Genomic DNA, 20931 nt, shown 5'->3' with positions numbered 1-20931 from the left:
CATGAGATGCTTAAGAATAACTTACCACACACAGAGGTGGCCAGGATCCTCAGTCTTAGGGAAATACAAATTAAAATTCAAGTTAAAACAGAACAAAATGAATAGCTAGGCGTAGTGGCGTATGCCTTTAGTCCCAGCATTTGGGAGGTAGATGGATCTCTGTGAGTTCAAGGCTAGCCTGCTTTACATAGTTCCAGGAGTTCCATGAGAGTTAGAACTAGAGCTACACAGTGAGACTCTGTTTCAAAACTGAGCACACACCACTGATGTGCCTGGGATACGGCTCAGTTGGTAAAGTGCTTGCCTAGGAAGCCCTGAGTTTCATCTCCAGCACCACAGAAACCAGGAAAGATGGCGCAGGCGTATAATTCCAGCACTCAGGGAGGCATGGCAATCAGAGGTCAGCTTTAGCCACCTAACAGGTGTGAGATGAGTCTGGGCTACATGAGAGTATTTCAAAACAAAACAAAAGCCGGGTTGGTGGCGCACGCCTGTAATCCCAGCACTCGGGAGGCAGAGGCAGGTGGATTTCTGAGTTCGAGACCAGCCTGGTCTACAGAGTTCCAGGACATCCAGGGCTACACAGAGAAACCCTGTCTCCAAAAACCAAAAACCAAAACAAAACAAGTAAATATACACAAACAAATATGAATGGAAATAGCAGACCAAACTAAAGCATTTTGAGAAAATCATGGAAAAATATATATACATATAAATTAATTCATTTTAGGACATTTCATATCAGTGGAAGAAAAATGTTACTTTACTAGTTGATTGATAAATGAACCACAAGCAGAAAATGTTTCTGATGGAAGTGTAGCCTATGTGAGTGTATGTGTGCCATAGTGCATATGTGGTCACAATTTTCAGGAGTCAGTTCTACCATGTGGGTCCCTGGGATGGAACACTAGGTCATCGGGCTTGGTGAAATGTCCCTATGACCATGAAGCCACTTCATCAGCTCCTTCTTATATTTCTTTTGTTTCTTGTTTGTCTTTGGGTATTGGTCCTTGCCTTCTACCCTATTTTTAAAGATAGTTCCTCTGGGTATTTGCTGCTGTACTAAGTACTCCAGGCCTGTGGGCTTGTAGAATATTCTCTTGGATCAGCCTGCCATTTCATCTTAGGAGTGCTGAAATTATACACAGACTCCAGCTTTATTCATGGATTCCTGCAATATGAACTCAAGCCTACAGTTTCTGCACTTTACCTGCTGAGCCATCCTAGGACTTGCAGGCAGAATGTCTAGTCAAGCTGTAGCCTTTGAAATAAACTTACATAGGAACCACTGAAATGTAAATATTTCTAGCACGCCTTTAACCCCAGAGGCAGAGGCAGGCAGATTTCTGAGTTCGAGGCCAGCCTGGTCTACAGAGTGAGTTCCAGGACAGTCAGGGCTATACAGAGAAACCCTGTCTCAAAAAACCAAAAATACACACACACACACACACACACACACACACACACACACACATATATAAACACATTCTAACTGTAAGGCGTGACTTTGACCATGAAAAGGGAAAGGTGGTCTGTGTGGGGCTGGGATATTGTGGGGAGGCAGAGGATGAGGATAGCACACAAATCTGGGTTGCTCCCTGCCCCCCAGGCACTTGAGGAAGGTAACAATGGCAGGCAGGGTTTTGCACGCCTTTAGTTCCAGCATTCTGCGGACAGTCAGGCCAATCTTTATGGGTTCCAGGCCAGCCTGGTCTATGTAATGGATAGCCATGGCTACATAAAGAGACACTCTCTTAAAAAAGGGAGGGAGGGAGGGAGGGAGGGAGGGAGGGAGGGAGGGAGGGATGTTAACAGATGCAGGTAGAGGCCCCTGATGACTTTATTCCTGGCTGCTCTCCCTGTTTTCCCTTAGCCCACGTGGAGGCCTGTGGGATGGCTTCCTTACCACTTCTCTAACTTGCTAAGCTTATTCCTCCCCAGGGCGTTTATTTTAACTCAGTTGGTGCCCACAGACCTGGCACCAAAGTGCACCATCCCGATCACACAGGGGTCTCCCCTTCCCTGAGACACGGGCCAGACAGCACTTACTCACCCACTTAGGAGAGAGATGAGTGTTCTAGTTGCTCTCGCCCATCTGTGTATGTATTTTAATCCCTACATGAAAATATTTTAGGACTTCTTAAACACAAAAATAGAAAAATTGGTACAGAGCATTCTGGTCTGTTCTGCTTGACTCCTTATAACATTAGCATGTTACATAACTAAGGCACAGAAGTGATAGACACCAGGAGTTTAATACTGGACACAGGACAATTGATAAAGCTACAGATGCAATCCAGAGCCGACTGCTTCCCTCCTGTGTGTGCGCGTGCATGTGAGCATGTGTGTGTGTGCTTGCACATTCATGCATGCATGCACAACCCACATGTGCATGTCCGTTGAGCCCAGAGGTTGACATCAGGTATCATCTTTTTTGTTGTTGTTGTTTTGAGATAGGATTTCTATGTGTCGCCTTAGCTATCCTGGAACTCTCTGTAAACCAGGCTGGCCTCAAACTCAAGAGCTCAGAGATCTGCCTGCCTCTGCCTCATAAGTGCTGGGATTAAAGGCATGAGCCATCACTGCCCACTGTCTGGCATCATCTTAGTTGATATTGTTCGTTTTTGGGACTGGATTTCTCTGTATTAGTTCTGGCTGTCCTGGAACTCGCTGTGTAGACCAGGCTGTCCTTGAACTCAAGAGATCTACCTGCTTCTGCCTCCTGAGTGCTGGGATTAAAGGTTTGCGCTACCACCACATGGTTATATCCACCTTTTTTTTAAAAAGTTTTATTATTTAAAAATTTTAATGATTTATATGTCTGCACCTACATGTGGGTTTGTGCATGGCAGTGCAGGTGGTCTCAGGGTCCAGAAGAGAGTGTCAGATCTCCTAGACTGAGTGAGAGGAGATTGTGAACTGCCCAGTGTTGGTGCTGGGAATCAAACTGGTGTCTTCTGGAAGAGCAGCCATCACCCTCTGCCTGAGCCATCTCTCTAGCTCTTTTCCACCTTATTTTTTGAGATACGAAAGCTCCCACTAAATCGTGAGCTCACAGACTTGCCTAGAGTGGTTGGTTAGCGAGCTCTGAGCTCCTCCTGCCTCTAACCTGTCCCTTAGTGCTGGCTTATAGAGAAGAAGATGAACTGTCTACATGGGTGCTGGCGATCGGAACTCAGCTCCCCGTGCTTGTGCTACAGGCATTTTCAGGACTGAGTCACCTCCCTGGCTGTTTTTCTTTTCTCTTTTGGGGATTGAGCCCAGACCTCGTAATGCTAGGCAAGTACTCTGACTCAGAGCTATACCCACACCCCAGCCATCTTCTTTCTTCTTCCTTCCTTCCTTCTTTCTTTCTTTCTTTCTTTCTTTCTTTCTTTCTTTCTTTCCTTCCTTCCTTCCTTCCTTCCTTCCTTCCTTCCTTCCTTCCTTCCCTTCCCTTCTCTTCTTCTTCTTCTTCTTCTTCTTCTTCTTCTTCTTCTTCTTCTTCTTCTTCCTCCTCTTCTTCCTCCTCCTCCTCCTCCACCCCCCTTCTTCTTCTTCTCCTCCTTTTTTTTTTTTTTTTTAGGTAGGTTCTCACTAAGTTGCCCAAGCTGGTTTTGTATTCTTTATTATGTAATCCTCCTGCTTCAGCCTTATGAGAAGCTGAAATGACAAGCCTATATATACCACCACTACCAGCTAACATTTACTTCTTGGTGAAAGCAAGAGACTGAACCAAAGATACACTGGTAGCACATGATAGGGAGGTGCTCTACCACTGAGCCACGGCCCCAGCCCTCACTGGGGGATTCTAGGTAGGTGCTCTACCACTGAGCCACGGCCCCAGCCCTCACTGGGGGATTCTAGGTAGGTGCTCTACCACTGAGCCACATCCCAGCCCCTCACTGGGGGATTCTAGGCAGGGGCTCTACCACTGAGCCACGCCCCCAGCCCCTCCCTGGGGGATTCTAGGCAGTTGCTCTATTATTGAACTACATCCCCTTCCTTATTATTATTTATTTTTGATTTTTCGAGACAGGGTTCCTCTGCATAGCGCTGGCTGTCCTGGAACTCACTCTGTAGACCAGGCTGGCCTCAAACTCAGAAGTCCACCTGCTTCTGCCTCCCAAGTGCTGGGATTAAAGGCGTGTGCCACCACTGCCCGGCTCCTCTGTGTTGTTGTTGTTATTATTATTATTATTATTTTTTTTTTTTTTTTTTTTTTTTTTTTGGTTTTTCGAGACAGGGTTTCTCTGTATAGCCCTGGCTGTCCTGGAACTCACTTTGTAGACCAGGCTGGCCTTGAACTCAGAAATCCACCTGCCTCTGCCTGCCAAGTGCTGGGATTAAAGGCGTGCACCACCAATTATTATTTTTAATTTGAGTGTGGGTGTTTTGCCTACGTGCATGCTAGTGACTGATGCCCATGAGGTCAGAAGACACCTGACCCACTAGAACTGGATGGAATTCTGGATGGCCGTGAGCCACTATATGGGTGCTAGTCCTCTGCAAGAGCAGCAGGTGCTCTTAAACTGTGAGCCATCTGCCCAGCCCCCCTTTAATTGTGTGTGTGTGTGTGTGTGTGTGTGTGTGTGCAGATGACGAGAAGAAAACTCCCATGAGTTGGTTCTTTCCTTCAGTCATGGGTCCTGGGGACTGATTCAGGTCGTCAGGTTTGAGTGACAAGCACTCTTGCCAGTTGAGTCATCTTTTGGGCTCACCTAGCCTGTTTTACTTTTTATATTGAGGCAAAGTCTAGGTGGTCTTGAACTCACTCTGTATCTATCTTAGACTGGCCTCTAATTTTTTTTTTAATTTTTTTATATGTTTTTTGAGACAGGGTTTCTCTGTATAGCCCTGGCTGTCCTGGAACTCACTCTGTAGACGAGGCTGGCCTCGAACTCAGAAATCCGCCTGCCTCTGCCTCCTGAGTGCTGGGATTAAAGGTGCGCACCACCACCACTTGGCCTTTTCTTTTTCCTTTTTAAAAAACTAAATTGTATTTATTTGCGTGTTGCAAAGAGGGCATGCAACATGTCTTTTTGTGAGTGTCAGAGGATAACTTGGCAGAGTCAGTTCTTTCCTGCTACCATGTGTGTCCCAGGGCTTGGTGACAGGTGCCTTTGCCTGAGACATCTCTCCAACCCTTGAATACACTCCTGTGTACCATCCATTTGTGTGAGCACACATGCTACACTGCATATATGGAGGTCATTCTTTCCACCGACCCTTTCATCACTGGGCTTGCTCAGCAAGTCGTTTCACCCACTGAGCTGTCTCACGGGCTGTGACACATTAAGAAGCCCATTTGTTAGCCAGGCAGAGGTGGCAAACACCTTTAATCCCAGCCCTTTGAAGGCAGATCTGAGTAGAGGCCAGCCTGGTCTCCAGAGTTCTAGGGCAGCCAGGGCTATGCAGAGAAACTCTGTCTCAAAAAAGAAAAGAAAAGAAATCCAGTTGTTTACATGGGCTTGACTGAGGGGTTTTGTTTTTCAAAAAGAAAGGTGGGCATGAGGAGGAGAGGACACAGCTCCTGACCTCATTTTCCCACTTCCACCCTAGGGAGGCTTCTCTTCCAACTGAGCATCTTCCCTCCTAAGGAGGCAGCTGGTGAGATGGCCTGTCTGCACTGCTAACAAGTGTCCATATGATGCTAATGTGATGGTGGTTAAGTGCGCTCACCCCACAGGCTCCTCAAAGCGGTCTGCCTCAATGGAGGTGGTGCTGTGGTGTGTGCCTGTCACCTAATAGCCCACTCTAACTTCAGATCAATAAAGCAGCTACAAATAACCCCCGACTCTATGGGACTCACCTCCCCAATCTGACTCAGCCATTATGTTTGGAGCAATGGGAAACAGGCCCACACCATGAGCAATGTATCCACAAGGCTTTTGAGTACAGCTGGAGCCCCAGCAACAGCTGATCCGGAAGATCCATGAAGCCTAGGATACTTACTGGATATCTCTTTGCAAAGATGCGATGCTGAGCTAGGGGTGGAGGGAGGTGACTCCTGCTTTAAATAAGTGATGGGCTGGGGGCATGGCTTATGGGTAGAACACATTGGCAAAGTCTTAAGTTCAATACTCAGTAATGCACAATAAATAAAATAAAATGCCTGGTGCTCTGACCAACAAGATGGCTCAGCAGGCCAAGGTGCTTGCTGCCAATGCTGTCAACTCGACTTCAATCCCCAGGACCCACATGGTGGAATGAGAGACCTGAGTCCTTCAGGTCCTACTTCTACATGTACGCTGTAGCCTATGTGCACTCTTTGACAAATACAGATTGTAATAGATAAAACAAAGAGCTGAACAATCTTGCACATGACCGACAGAGCTCCAGGCAGCAAGGATAATGGGAAATGGACAGAATGCAGTTTCAGGCCGCAGTCCCTGGGCCAGGCACTCTGAGGCCAAACTTCACCCACCTGGATGTCCAGCCTGACTCGGGACCATACTGGTGTACCCGGCTTACCCTGGTGATGGCTGGGCCTTATTGGCCCTCCAGCTACCTCATGTCAGAATGCAGGTCATAGCCAGTGATGACTGTCACTAGAGGGGCCCATCCCATGGAGTCCACAGCCAGCATCCCTCAGGCTGGACCACCTCAACACCGACATATGGAGACAGGAGCTGTCTGTACGGATGTAGTGTAATCAGTCAAATCACACAGATGGCCACACAAATAACTATAATAAATAATTTAATTCCATAAATGGCAAAGCAGAAATGTTAAAATTTGTTGGACACGACCCCCCCCCCCCCCAACATTGTCTTAACAAAAATATAGGCTGCGGCTAAGAACCACTTAGAAATCTTTAGGCACTTGGTGGAAAAGACACTGGAGAATGGCCACCTTACTGACTGCTACAGCAAGTGGTAGGGATGAAGGCTGGTTTCCTAGTCTATCCTTTACCCACGGGCATCACTAATACTGAGAAACAGAAACACCAGGACAGTGCACCCACACTGCAAGACATTCCAGTGTATTTAAAATCGGGAGGAGCAGGGTGGTAGTGGTGCGGGTCTTTAATCTCAGTGTGGGGAGGAAGAGGCTGGTGGATCTCTGAGAGTTCCAGAATAGTCAAAGCCTCACAGGGAAACCCTGTGTCAAAACCCAGAATAGTTGGGAGAAACTTTATCAGTGAGTCAAGACTGGACACTGTCCTCAGCACAGGATGATGGGACAGAGCCCAGAGGAAGTGGATGGTTGGTTGTTTTATAATCCTTTGGCTTTCCTGCAATGTGAAGAGCATTATGGTGAATCTGAAAGCAGCCCAGGACCCCTGGGGCTTGTAATTTAAAAACATTATGTTCAAGCAGCTAATTGGGAAGCTGGCGTGTGTGTGTGTGTGTGTGTGTGTGTGTGTGTGTGTGTGTGTGTGTGTATGTGTGTTACAAAACCCCAGAAATCTGCTTAGGAAACACAGAAGCTGATGTTCAAGCACCATCTGGGGGCCCAAGGATGGCCCGAGGCCATGGACACAGTGTCTCAAGTGCGAGGTCTGCAGGCCACCACTGTCTGCCTTCAGTAGCTGATGCACACAGTCACCGAGCAGCGGCCATGGTCTGCATGTGCTGCAGCAGCTGCTCGCAGTAGGTAGCTGAGCGGTGTTTGTGGACGACAGCCTCCGTCTCCCGCACCAGCACATCTGGGAACAGGACGCTGCCCTCCTTGAGGACTTCTAGAAGAGAGCATAGAACCCTGAGTCCAGCATCAGTGGGCTGGGTGCCCACCTCCCAGCTTTACAGAGCTGGCAATCTTTCTCTCTGGCTGCTGGGTAGATCCCACGGGGCTGAAACCACCTTCTTACATGCATGCAGAACTCAAGGGGAAACCTTTGAGTGTTCTCTCCTTCTACCATGTGGGTTCTGGGGATGACACTCAGGTGTCCACCCTTGACAGCAAGTGCCTTTATCTGCTAAGCCATCTCGCTGGCCCTGCAGTGTGTTTTATTATGAACAAACAAATGGCAAATCTCTTCCAGCAGGTGCTCAAGCCAAGGAAGCCAAAGAGGCTCAGTGTAGCCAGAGTCTTCCCTCACCCCCTGCAACGACTCCTCCCACTCTTCCCTCTAAGTCAGCAGCATCCAGAAGCTGGCCTTCCTGCATCATGCTAAGCTGTTTGTAACAGTATTCTTATTATTTTTATCCCTTCCTCCCCCTCCCCGCCCCGTGTGTGTGTGTGTGTGTGTGTGTGTGTGTGTGTGTGTGTGTGTTAAATATAAAAAAGTGGGGGCTGGAGAGATGGCTCAGCAGTTAAGAGGACCTGGATTTGATTCTCATATTACATGGCAACTCACAACCACCTGAATGTAACTCAAGATCGAGGGTATCCAATGTCCTCTTCTGGCCTTCATGGCTATTGCATGTTTGGATACACAGACGTGCACAGGCAAACACTCACATCACACATACCTGGTCTCAGGGCACTAGAAGCCACAGGCCCTACAGACTGTAGCCTGGAGAGCTTACCTAGGACGGTGTCTTGAATGGCACTCTCTGGGTCATCCAGGTGGACCAGCAGCTCCCGGTACAGGAACTGAACGCTGCTCTGATAGGCGGACTTCCCATCCAAGCTCTCGATGCACTTGAGCCAGGTGAGCAAGGCAGAAGCAGCTGCCATCCTCACATCATTGGAGACATCATCTAGGCGCTTCAAGAGCTCTGTGGGGAGTGGGAGTAGGCATGAGGGCCAAGGTGCAAACGTGGAGGGCCTTTTCTCTGGGGCCCAAGAATCCATCTCTCAGAAGAGGAGAGTCCTCAGCACTGGCATCTTCAATGATGGCCCTCACTTCCCTGAAGCTGTTCAGTCCCATCAGCCCTGAGACCCCCATGACGACCTAGGCGCACACCAGACAACAGCATGGGCTGACCTTCCTCACACCTGCTGCAGGCTCACGAGCCTGAGGCCAGCAACCCCACCACACTGTCACCCTTGGTTTGTTTCTGTGGGAAGTCCTTCACCAGGCTGCCTGTTGCCAAAACCAGATCTACCTTTCCTGACAGGCAGAAACTTCTTGTCCCAAGACAGGGTTTCTCTGTGTAGCCCTGGTTACCCTAAAACTTGCTCCATAAACCAGGCTGGCCTCAAACTCAGAAATCCACCTGCCTCTGCCTCCCAAGTGCTGGGATTAAAGGTGTGCACCACCACTGTCTGGCTGGAACCTACTTTTATAATACAAACGTTCTGGAAAACGCACAAATGGGTAACAGCTGAGTGTTAGTTGGGAAGGCTCTTTGCCCTGTACCAGAACGTTGAGTTTGTGCTGCCAGACACCCTTGATCATGAGCAGGATGGCCCTGGCTTCCTGAAGGCATGAAAAGCATCACTGCACAGGCAGAGTGCAAGGCCGCCTGCCAGGAGCACAGGCAGAGTGCAAGGCCGCCTGCCAGGAGCACAGGCTTTAGGACAGGGACCTGAAGGAAGGACTCGTGGGGGTCCCCAACATGCTGGGCTCTGGCTGCTTCTTGCTCACATACTTTGGACAGGCACAGAAGGAAACCATCTACACACCTCAGGATGACAGAGAACTGAGTCCGAGTCACGAGAGCAAGACCGGCTGAGGCGTAAACCTGAGTGCAAGGACTCACCCATCCCAGGCTTGGTGGCACCCAGACCAATTCTGGAATTACAGGGGGTTGATGTTCGTGGGGCTAACTTGCAAGGGTGAACAGGCTGGGGGCAGCTGACACTGCCCTTTATGAGCAGTCCCCTCTGTCCTCTGTTCAGGGTTGGCCCAGGGCACCTACACAACAGCCTCCTCCTTGCACTAAGAAGTCGCAATGTGGTGCAGAGCTATGCTTGCCATAATGGCAGAGCAGGAGCTGTGCCCAATGTGTGCACTCTCCCACTGGCACTCCCTCCTAAGTAGGAAGCCACCAGCCCTGGCAGTCGACAGCAAGCATTAGCCAAGCTTGCTAAAAAGTAGAGCCACACAGACTGTGGGTGGAAACAAAAACAAAACAATCAGAAACTTAATGTGAGAGGCCAGCAGAGCCTGTGGGGTTTTCTGGTAGAGATTTCTCCCACCTCAGCCATTCTGTTCTCTAGGCCTGAGAATCCAAGTCTACCTTCAACCCTGGTCACCATCTCTTCTGGAGCCACCGCTTCGTCCCTGGAGAAATACGCCTTGGTTCCTCCTGCCAGAGGCTGTGTTAGGGAGCTAAAGGCCTTTAATGCACTCGTTTCTCCTTCGGCCATTTCAGAGTTTATCTAATACTCTTGGGAGACTTTTTATTTAAAAGATGATCTCAGCTGGGCGGTGGCGGCACATGCCTTTAATCCCAGCACTCGGGAGGCAGAGGCAGGAGGATTTCTGAGTTCGAGGCCAGCCTGGTCTACAGAGTGAGTTCCAGGACAGCCAGGGCTACACAGAGAAACCCTGTCAGGGGAAAAAAAAAAGATGATCTCATTGATTAGCCCTGGCTGGTTCGGAACCTGCTATGTAAACCAGGCTGGCCTTGAATTCAGAGATCTGCTTGCTTCTGCCTGGGAAGTTCTAGGATTAAAGGCACACACCTAGCATGCCTAGCCTAGGACTTTTTGTTCATTCTGAGACAAGGGCTAGTGAAGCTAGGGTTGGCCTTGAACTCAATGCTCTTGCCTTCACATCCAAAGTGCTAGGATTATGGTTTTGTGCCATCATGCCTGGCTTTCTTGTTTGTTTTGAGACTGGGTCTCATTGTGTAGACCTGGCTGGCTTGGAATTTTCTATGTGGCCTGCCTAGGATTTGCAATAGTGCTCCCTGCCCAGGCACTAATCTCAAATGCTGGGATTAGAGCAGTGTGCAAGAATGGCCAGGTCTTGACTTGCCTCTAAAGGATGTTACTATTTTGGTTTTTGACAATAGCAAGCCACTGTAAATGGGAACCCTGAGGGGTGTGTCCTCAGCCCTCTAAGACCACCTGTCCTGAGGACCATCTACCAGCCCTGCACTGTGCTGGGGCTGTCAGCAAGCTAGCGTGGAGACTTAAGCATCTCTGTGCTGGCTTTCCCCACGTCCCCTCACGCTCACTGCTCCTCAGGACGCGTCTGTTCCTCTTGTGCTCTGTTCTGTACAGTACTGTCCCGGGTCACCGCCTGGGATCTTGTTGGCTTTGACAGCCTCATTATCTCTGTCTCTAACTGGCTTGGTGCTCAGGCTGCCTCTAGACAGGTAATGCAGCTGCCCACATCATGCCCCACCACGCCAGCTCCAGGTAGATTGCTCTCTGTAGCAATGGCAGATAGAAACCTTATTTCACACACACACACACACACACACACACTTACTTTAAACTGGAACCTGGAAAATTTCTGCTTCAAGGAGGGTCTCCCACCTTTATTGGCTACACCCTACCGGTCCTGGAAACAGAGCCTGGCCTCCATCTCCAATAATGCCCACCTCTTGCTTCTCATGAAGGCTGCTCAGTCAGGACTGGCTCATCTGTCACTGTGATGGCATATGGATACCCAGCAGGAGTCAAAAGAAATATTCTCTCTATGTCTAACTACAAGAGAAGTTACTAAATAACGTGGTGTGTGTGTGTGTGCGTGCGTGTGTGTGCGCGTGCGTGTGTGTGCGTGTGTGTGTGCGTGTGTGTGCGCGTGTGTGCTCACGCACGCCTGGTGTCTTACCAGGATAGACCTTGAGGAATTTCTCTGGCTCCATGGTGTCCCCTGAATTCTTGAGGAACATGTTGATGATGCGGCAGGACATCAGGCGTGTGGTCTGGGAGTCGTCCTCCAGCGTAGCCAGCACTTGTGGCATCAGGGTCTCTTGTGCCTCTTGCACCTGCAGGCCACAAATGGGTGTGAGGAACGTGGGACCACCCATGCTGTCAGCACACCAGTGCTCAATGCCAGGCAATGCAGCTTGAATGCTGCGAAGCACACCTACAAGTAGATTTGAATCTTTTTGGTTTTGTTTGTAACAATAAAAGTTTTGCTTATCTTCTGTGTGTAGGTCTGTGGGTGTGCAAGCGTGCAGGTACACACGTGTAGAGGACAATCTGCAAGAGTCAGTTCTTTCCCTTAACCACACGGCTCCTGGGAGCACACTCAGCACATTGGCCAGGCTTGATGGCCACTGCCCTCACTTGCCAAGTCACCTCACTGGCCCTTGAATCACTTGAATTTATTAATTATTTGTTTTTCGATTCGAGGTTTCTCTGTGTAGCCCTGGCTGTCCTGGAACTCACTCTGTAGACCATGCTGGTCTCACACTCAGAGCTCTGCCTCTGCCTCCCGAGGGCTGGGATTACAGGCCACCACCAGTCACTTATTATCGGCTCAGAGTGCTACAGGATAGGCCAGGCCACACAAGGCAAGCAGACCATGTGAATTACAGACAGTTCACCTGTAATCCCAGCACTTCAAGGGCAGGCTCTGTTAAACAGGGAGTTCTAGGACAGCCTGACCTACAGAAAACCACCCCAATGGAAAAACCAATCAACTAACAAAAAACCCATCAGGGGCTTGGAGAGAAGACTCACTGAGATGGTAGAGAACTTTCAGAATCGAGATCAACCCAGCACTCATGGACGCGCTGGGTGTGGTGGTGTACATCTGCATTCCCGGTGCCAGGCCAGGAAGAGACCCACGGTGGACAGCATGTGAGGAGTGACTTCCGATGCTGCCTTTGTTAGGGCTACGTGGCTTACATATCCTAAATCACAGTCTGCTTCGGGAGGCAACGGGGAGGCAGGGGCTGATGCATGGAGAGGCCATGGAGGATGCTGCTCACTGGCTTGCTCAGCCTGCCTTCGTTTAGAACCCAGGGCCGCCAGCCCAGGGCTGTTCCCAACCACAGTGTACTGGCCCTTCCACATCAACCCTAGATCAAGAAAATGTCCTACAGGCTCGTCTGCTTACAGCTGGATTTTCTCAATTGTGGTTTTCTCCTCTTGGGAGAATCTTAGCTCGTGTCAAGCTGACATAAAACTAGCCAGGACAGATATTCAGAAGTTAATTCTGGCACTCATGAACAAACACGAACGAACACACACACACACACACACACACTACAAAGAAAAAAAAAAGAACCCTTTGCTCTACTAAAATAAAATTTGAAGTGTAGGCAGTTCTCCAGGGGTTCAGTGGAGAGAAGCGCAGGGAATGATGGGAGCTGTAAGGGCTATGACAGGGAATTTTGTTTTGTTTTGAAAGTAGGAAAAGCTGGGCAAAGCCCTATCCTAGTGAGCACTAGAAGCTGAGGCAGGAGATTCATAGTTCAGTCTGCCTGGATTACAGAGGAAGTTCAAAGCCAGCTGAGGACTCTTACTGAGATCCTGTCTCCAAATTAAAAGTGGAATCAGTTAGGAACACAGATTAGCCACAGAACACTTGCTTAACATCCCCCAGGGAGAGGACTGGGCCTGTGGCTCCATGGTAGCCCCTGCCTAGAACCTTCTAGTAAAGGGCCTGGAGCTGTGGCTCAAATGCAGAACACTTACCTGGCATGTAATGGGACAAGCCTGGGAGATAAACCACATTTAGATGCATATATAAGGCTTCACGGGACACGAGAATGAGGGAGGCGTGAACCAGTGAATGGTTCACAGGCCTGTAAGTGGCCTGAGCAGGGCTCTCGTGATCAACAAGAGGGCATCACCTTTGCTGAGGAGGTGAAAGGGATGGGAGGGTAGGTGGTGCCAGTGAAGGAGGTGCTGATGGGGACAAGCAGTGTGGCTGCATGCCCTGGGCTGAGGGCCTGGTGAGTTATGACTGTACTGCCACCAAGTGGCTGCCTCTGTGACACTTTGCAGGGAAGCAGAAGGGCTTCTGGAAGTGGGCCTTCTCATGGTGTAATAAATACAAGAAAACAGCGGGCAGCAGGATGATGGCAGGGGCTGACTAGATAGGGTACCAGTGGGAGACGGTGGGGGATCTTGGGGAGGGCATCCATGTCAGGAGGGAAGGGATCACAACACAAGGGGAGGGCTTTGCCTGCAGCTTTGCTGTTCTAGAACAGAAATACTGCATTTTCTCTAAAGTTCAGATCATCTTAACCATTTCTGCTTTAATTTGGTCAGTCGAGTACCTCAGATCCTACCCACTGTAGAGTGCAACATGTGAGAGTTAGGTAACGACCCCTGTTGTCAGCAGGGGGCGCTCACACACCGTGAGCGGATGGCAGGCAGAGGAGCCGTGCAGAAGCCTCACCTTTCCATGGCTCAGTCGCCTGGCTCACTTCACTGCTTAGAGCAACGCAGGCCTGGCCTGCCACTCTCAGCCACTTCACCTGTGTGTGGTAAGAGCTGAGCCCAGGGCTATCCCTCATCCTAAGCTTGGAATTTTGTGAAGAGCATTCAACAGAAACTGACTTCGGAGACCATTTACCCAATATCTGATGGAGAATTTCTGTGGCACTAATCTTAATAATACGTGCTACACTGTGTGTGCAGTTGCAGCAGACATAATGCATATGTGTGTTCATGTGCTTTTTTTTGAAGGCCAGGAATTGATACCAGGCATCTTTCATTATCATTCTCCACCGTGTATACACACTCATACACACACACAATTTTCTATGTTTGTGTCTGTTTGTCTATTCAGAGTCCAGAAGAGAGCATCAGATTCTCAGGAGTTGTGAGCCACCAGACATGGGTACTAGAAACTGAACTTGGGTCCTCTGCAAGAGCAGAAGGGCTCTGAAGCACTGGGCCATCTCTCCATCCATCCAGCACCTTCTATATTGACACAGGGTCTATCCCGAAGTCAGAGCTTACTGACTGTCAGTGAACCCTGTCTCTGCTCTGTCAATGCTGGTCACCCATGTGGCCAGGCCTGTTCTGTTTTTGTTTTTTGCTTCTTTACATGGATGCTGGGATCCAAACTCAGGTATGGCTGGCATGTCATCTCCCCATATACCTGTGACCTGGTATATCCCTAGTCTCTTTTGAGTTGCTTTTGTCAGGGTATTTTATCACAACAGTAGGATAAGAAACTAAGACAGTTTGTAGACCAGATCCCAGATCTTTCAAGGAGATGTGAGAACCAGAGCAAGAGACTTGGGCCCTGCCCTGATCTGGCCCCACAGACTTCAGCCCTTTAGAGCTTTCTGTGCTGATTGAATGACGCAGTTCTGTAAGGTCCCATGATACACACATGGACAAACAACTGGGGTGGTCACAGCTGTCCTTACCTGCTTGGCCGATAAGATGTCACTGCTGATGAGTGCCCACAGGCAGGATATAGCAGCCGTCCGGATGGCTGCAGCTGTCCTCCCTGCATGCCACTGCAGGTTGGGGGCTAGGATGTCATTTATTACCATATCCAAATAGCCACGGAACTGTCTGGAACAAGAGGGCAAGTGAGGAAGGACAAACAGACTACTCTGAAGGACATGCTTCAGTTTGGGAATGGAACTGGACCTGACCCTGTGCCTCTGCACAAGGTGGTTTCAGGGGGCTCTGTGCTCAAGGGCTGCACCAACCATGATAATCTATGTGGGTCATATGGCACCTCCGTCACCACCCATTGAACCTGCCATCTGTGCCATTAAAACAAAGGAAGCAAGAAATAAGGGTTGGGTGTGGTGGTGCACACATCTTTAATCCCAGCACTAGAGAGGTAGAGGCAGGAGGATCTCTGTGAGTTTTAAGGCCAGCCTGTCTACAGAGTGAGTTTCAGGACAGCCAGGGCTACCAGAGAAACCATGTCTCAAAAAACCAACAAAACCAAAAAAGAAGTAACACGGGGCTGAGACGGCCTGGTGCTCAAGAGCACTTGCAGCTCGCTCTTCTAGAGGACCCGTGTTTGGTTCACAACCCCGTGACTACAGCTCCAGGGCCATGCAATGTCCTCTAAGAGCCTCTTCAGGTACCTGCACACACACAAAACATCTTCTTTTATTAACAAGAACTCTCATACAGAAGATGTCCAGCAGGTCTTGCTAATGTGAGGCTACCTGAAGGGGAACTGTCTGTCATGCCCTCTCTAACAAACTGCTCAGGGCTTCACCCTTCAGAGAGCAGACAGTCTGCCAGTTGCTCATGACTTCTCTCCCCACCACTGCTGGTCTATAACCTACTTTCATTTTTAACTTAAAAAGATGGGATCTCATATAGCCCAGGCTGGACTCAAATCTCCTATATAGCTGAAGATGATGATCTTAAATGTCTTATTCTCCTGCCTGAGTGCAGAAACTACAGGCATGTTCCTCCACACCCATTTTGTACAAAGCTGGAGAATGCTGGGCAAGCCTTCTTCCAACTGAGCCACACATCCAGCTCATGTTTGTCTGTTTGTCTGTCTGTTTGGTTTTTGAGACAAGGTCTTGTTATATAGTCTAGGCTAGCCTGGAATACCTGATCCCCTGCTTCCACTTCCTGAGTGCTGGGATTACAGGCGTACACCACCACTCTGAGTGCTGGGATTGCAGGCGTACACCACCACTCAGTGCTGGGATTACAGGCGTACACCACCTCTCTGAGTGCTGGGGTTGCAGGCGTACACCACCTCTCTGAGTGCTGGGATTGCAGGCGTACACCACCACTCTGAGTGCTGGGATTGCAGGCGTACACCACCTCTCTGAGTGCTGGGGTTGCAGGCGTACACCACCTCTCTGAGTGCTGGGATTGCAGGCGTACACCACCACTCTGAGTGCTGGGATTGCAGGCGTACACCACCACTCTGAGTTTATGCAGTGTTGGAGAAGGAATACAAGGCTTCCTGTGAGCTAGAGAAACACTCTACCAGCTAAGCCACATTCCTAGGCCGTAGGCCCCGATCTTGTTTCTTAACTTTGCATTACATTTCATTTATCTATTGCACTCGTGTACTACACGTCCACAGTGCACACACGGAAGTCAGAGGACAACTTGCAGGAGTTGGTTTCCTTCTACCATGTGGGCCCTGAGGCCTGAACTCAGGTAGTCAGGTCTGGAAGCAAATGCCTTTACTCACTGGGCTCCAGTCCAGAATTTACACCAAATTTTACTTCAAGGCTACCACAAGCACTGAAGCAAAGGCCCCCTGCAAAGGCAGTGGCTTCGGTAGAGCTTTCTGTAGTCCCCTCCAACTCTCTCACAGGCATCTCCATAGCTCAGGCAAGAGTGCAAGGAAGGGGTGGGGAGTGGGAGTCTCCGGTTGTGTGGTAGGTGGATGTGGTGGTGCTACCACTCTGGCTTGCTGAGAGAGCCTTCTCTAAGAATCCTGACTCCCTGCCAGAGATGACATCCTTAGACTGAGTCTTGACTGGACAACCAACCTTTCATTCTACCATTCTGTGATTATAAATCAAAACCAAATAATATTTTGTACTGACTAGTTTTATGTTAACTTGACACAAACTAGACTCAGCTGAGAGACTAATTCTAAGGGGACCACGACTGAAAAACTGCCTCTCTAAGATCTAGCTGTAGGCAAGCCTGCAGGGCATTTTCTTAATTAGTGGTTGAGATGGGAGGAACCTGCCCATTGTGGGTGGTGCTACCACAGGGCTCCTGTGCTATAAAACAGCAGGCAGAGCAAGCCAATAAGTAGTTAGTAGGCAGCCCTCTTCAGTGGCATCTACATTAGCTCCAGCTTTCTGTCCTGACTTCTCTCAGTGGACCGTGTACAAGTGAAATAAACTCCTTAAATCTCTTTTGATTATGGTGTTCCGTCATGGCAATAGAACACTAAGACAATGCTATTTTCAAACTGTCCCTACCCAAACAGTAGCAATCTCTCACTCAGTAAGTCATCTGCATAATTGGATTCTCTAGACTGACCTGATCCCTGGAGAGGTCTGAAGTGTGTCACTGGGAACCTGGCCCAAACCTGGCAGCTGTGTTTGTGGGTCAGGGGTGGCAGTGTTCCTCAGCATACTGGGTGTGTAGAAAAGGCTACAGTCTGGTGGCAGCTCAGCCATTCTCTCACTCCACTCCTGTGTACACGCCTGCCCGAAGGCCTGTTGCCAAGACGCTCATTAATACCTTTTTATGGTCCCTTTTCAGCCCTGAGGTTTTTTAGATCGCAGGAAACAGAATTTCCTGCAGCGTGTGAGAGGCTGGCAGTCAGCCCCACATTAAGAGTGCACTCGAAGGAGAAAGGTTAGAATGAGAAACTCATAGGGAACTTTATAGTTTGCTTACCACACTTCACAGTGACAGGTTTTTTGATTTTGGGGGTGGGGGATGGGGTGAGGTGGGGGGAGGTGGCATCCCAGGAGCTCGCACAGGGCTTAAGTTCTCAGGTCTCCATCTGCAAGACCCAGGATGCCAAGGGTCAGGATTGGAAGGTCCCAGAGTGATTTGAATCTTAGTCTGTTCAATGAACCAAGGAGAGGGAGGGGTGTGTGTGTGTGTGTGTGTGTGTGTGTGTGTGTGTGTGTGCGTGTCTCCTCGCTCTACCCTCCTCTCCAGGATGAGCTGCTGTGTGTGTGTGTGTGTGTGTGTGTCCTCGCTCTACCCTCCTCTCCAGGATGAGCTGCTGTGTGTGTGTGTGTGTGTGTGTGTGTGTGTCTTGGCTTGCTTCCCTCCTCCCCTGAGAGCCTGTTCTTTCCTAAGCTCTTTGTTCCACTTTCCCTTTACTTCAAAGCCATAAAATCTGAGGCTCTTAGGTTGCAGAGCTGCCCCTGAGCTTTTCTGAGATAACAGACTACCCTTAAGCCTTCACCATCAATGCTAATTTAGTCAGGTCTGTTAGGTCTGAAAGGTGCCAAAAGCCTTTTAAAACAGAACAGCCGAAACAGAAGCCATTAATAGTTAATGCGCCCTAAAACTTTCTCACTCGATGGAATTTTAATGACTCCTCTAAAGTGACTTTGATTTACTGTCTGTGTCTCTGTGGTATACTCACCAAGATCACTGTTTACCTAGTGGGGTGGATTCTAGAGATACAGACCACCAAGAAGCCCGGACTTTAGACCTTGGGGGCCCTGCCCAGGGGGTCGTGGGAAGACCCATCCAACACATACGTGGGCTGTACACAGACCTGAGGGTCGACCTACCCCTGAGAATCGACAGTGTCCTTAGGCCTCAGCAGCATCATGGACAGGATAGAGAAGAGCTTCAGGCGCATGTGTGGGTCTGTGGAGGGCTGGAGACAGGCCCTGAGGGTGGGGATCACATGCTGCAGCGCTTCTCCCACAGCCGGGCCTAGGAAAGAGAACAGGGGCTGCAGCAGGCCACCGATGGCTTCCCAGGCCTCACTGCTGGGGTAGGAGCCCTGCAAGCCACAGGCCATGGCTCGCCTTCCTGACATGCTGCTCTCCCAACTGCTGAGGACACTAACAAACTCCAGCATCGCCCTCCCTATGTGACCAAGACACAAATCCAGCTTCTCTTTACAACTTCTAAATTATTCTAAATTATTTTTTTTTGAAAGATACCCCAGAAGGTGTCAGACCCCATTACAGATGGTTGTGAGCCACCATGTGGTTGCTGGGAATTGAACTCAGGACCTTCAGAAGAGCAGTCAGTGCTCTTAACCGCTGAGCCATCTCTCCAGCCCCCTAAATTCTTTCTTTCTTTCTTTCTTTTTTTTTTTTTTTTTTTTTTTTTGGTTTTTTCGAGACAGGGTTTCTCTGTATAGTCCTGGCTGTCCTGGAACTCACTTTGTAGGCCAGGCTGGCCTTGAACTCAGAAATCCGCCTGCCTCTGCCTCCAAATTGCTGGGATTAAAGGCGTGCGCCACCACGCCCGGCCTAAATTCTTCCTTAAATTATTATTATTAATTTTTTTTACTTCAGGAAGCTAGAGAGAGAACTCAGAGATTACACTGGCTGCTCTTCCAGAGGTCCTGAGTTCAATTCCCAGCACCCACATGGTGGCTCACTCTGATGTCCTCTTCTGGCCTGCAGGCATACACGCAGGCAGAACACTATACGTAATAAATTAATCTTTTAAAAAAATAACTTCATTATTTTTAATACTGTTCATGTGTGCCTGAGGCTGTGTGCATGGCTGCAGTATCAGGCCGGAAGCAATGACCCTCTTGGAGCTGGAGTCACAGGGGTTAGAGCCACATGACATGGGTGCTAGGAGCCAAGCCTCAGGTCTCTTGAGAGCAAGAGCAGGAAGAGGTCTTAATGGTGGAACCATTTCTCCAGCCCCCTTTTTCTTTTGACACAGGATTTATTATTAAGCCCTGAATTGAGACAATATCTTAGCCTCCAATTGTTCATTAGTGACCATCAACCTTCTTGTTTTGAGGCAGGGTCTCTCATGGACCTGAGACTTAACGCTTAGGCTAGGCTGACTGGCCACGGAGTCCCAGAGATTGGTCTGTCTCTACCTCTCCAAGGGCCAAGATTACATCATCATGGTGGCACCCAGTTTTAATCCCGGCAATGAGGAGGCAGAGGCAGGTGGACCTGTGAGTCTGAGGCCAGCCTGGGTTACACAAAAAATTCCAGTAGAGTCAGGGCTACCCAGTCTACACTGTCTTGAAAAACAAAATAAAACAAACAAATGAACAAACAAACAAACAAACAAAATGCCTGGCATTTTTACAAGGACCTGGGATGGTCCTCAATGAAGGCCTACTCATCCGAACTCCTGAACTAAAGTCAAGAGACATCCAAAAAATCAAAGCATGCCATGCCCACTGTCTGCTCAAACCGTGTCGTATGAAAGCCAAGAGGCAGGGTCTACTCCCTTCAGCCACCCTTCCCCAGGTCACAAAGACTTCATAAGTCAACTCTTACCTGAGGGTTCACTGCCTGGTGACTGGAACTGCCCAGCCTCTAGAGTTGGACATATATAGCTAACTCTCCAGAACGCACCCCTGGACACTTCTCAGCTATGGCCTGGCCCTAAACGGGACTTAACATTTTAGCATAGTCTCAGGCACAATTTGCTAATTCTACCACCAGACATCACAGCAAGTCATCTAAATCTCCATTTCAAGATGCAGTTTCTCAGACCCCTGTAGGTCCAGTGTCTGTACAGTGGCACTGGAGGCCTATAGAGGCGGCAGCAGCGTCATCTGCCTGCAGCTGTGAGGATCTGAGGAGAAGGGAAACAAAAATGGCAGCGGGG

At 49.3% G+C, this 20931-nt stretch overlaps 1 protein-coding gene across 3 annotated transcripts in view; it reads right to left on the bottom strand.

Moving 5' to 3' along the window:
- Nucleotides 1–6662: 6662 nt before the first annotated feature.
- Nucleotides 6663–20931, bottom strand: part of Dnaaf5 (dynein, axonemal assembly factor 5) — a 36378-nt gene continuing 22109 nt past the window's right edge. For 2 of the 3 annotated variants that reach the window (NM_001081265.2, NM_001363485.1), the window contains exons 9-13: nucleotides 18900–19047; nucleotides 15108–15258; nucleotides 11600–11756; nucleotides 8454–8645; nucleotides 6663–7663 (exon numbers count right to left, since the gene is read on the bottom strand). In NM_001081265.2, coding sequence (NP_001074734.1) covers nucleotides 7527–7663; nucleotides 8454–8645; nucleotides 11600–11756; nucleotides 15108–15258; nucleotides 18900–19047 — 785 coding nt within the window. In that variant the 3' untranslated portion in view covers nucleotides 6663–7526. Of the gene's footprint in view, nucleotides 7664–8453; nucleotides 8646–11599; nucleotides 11858–15107; nucleotides 15259–18899; nucleotides 19048–20931 lie in introns of all 3 variants that reach the window. The other variant, XR_003955669.1, reaches the window with a different exon arrangement.

Source organism: Mus musculus, chromosome 5 (genome assembly GCF_000001635.26).
Source record: "Mus musculus strain C57BL/6J chromosome 5, GRCm38.p6 C57BL/6J".
NCBI lineage: Eukaryota > Metazoa > Chordata > Mammalia > Rodentia > Muridae > Mus > Mus musculus.
Note: the sequence above shows the minus strand (reverse complement) of the source record. Positions and strands in the feature narration are given on the sequence as shown.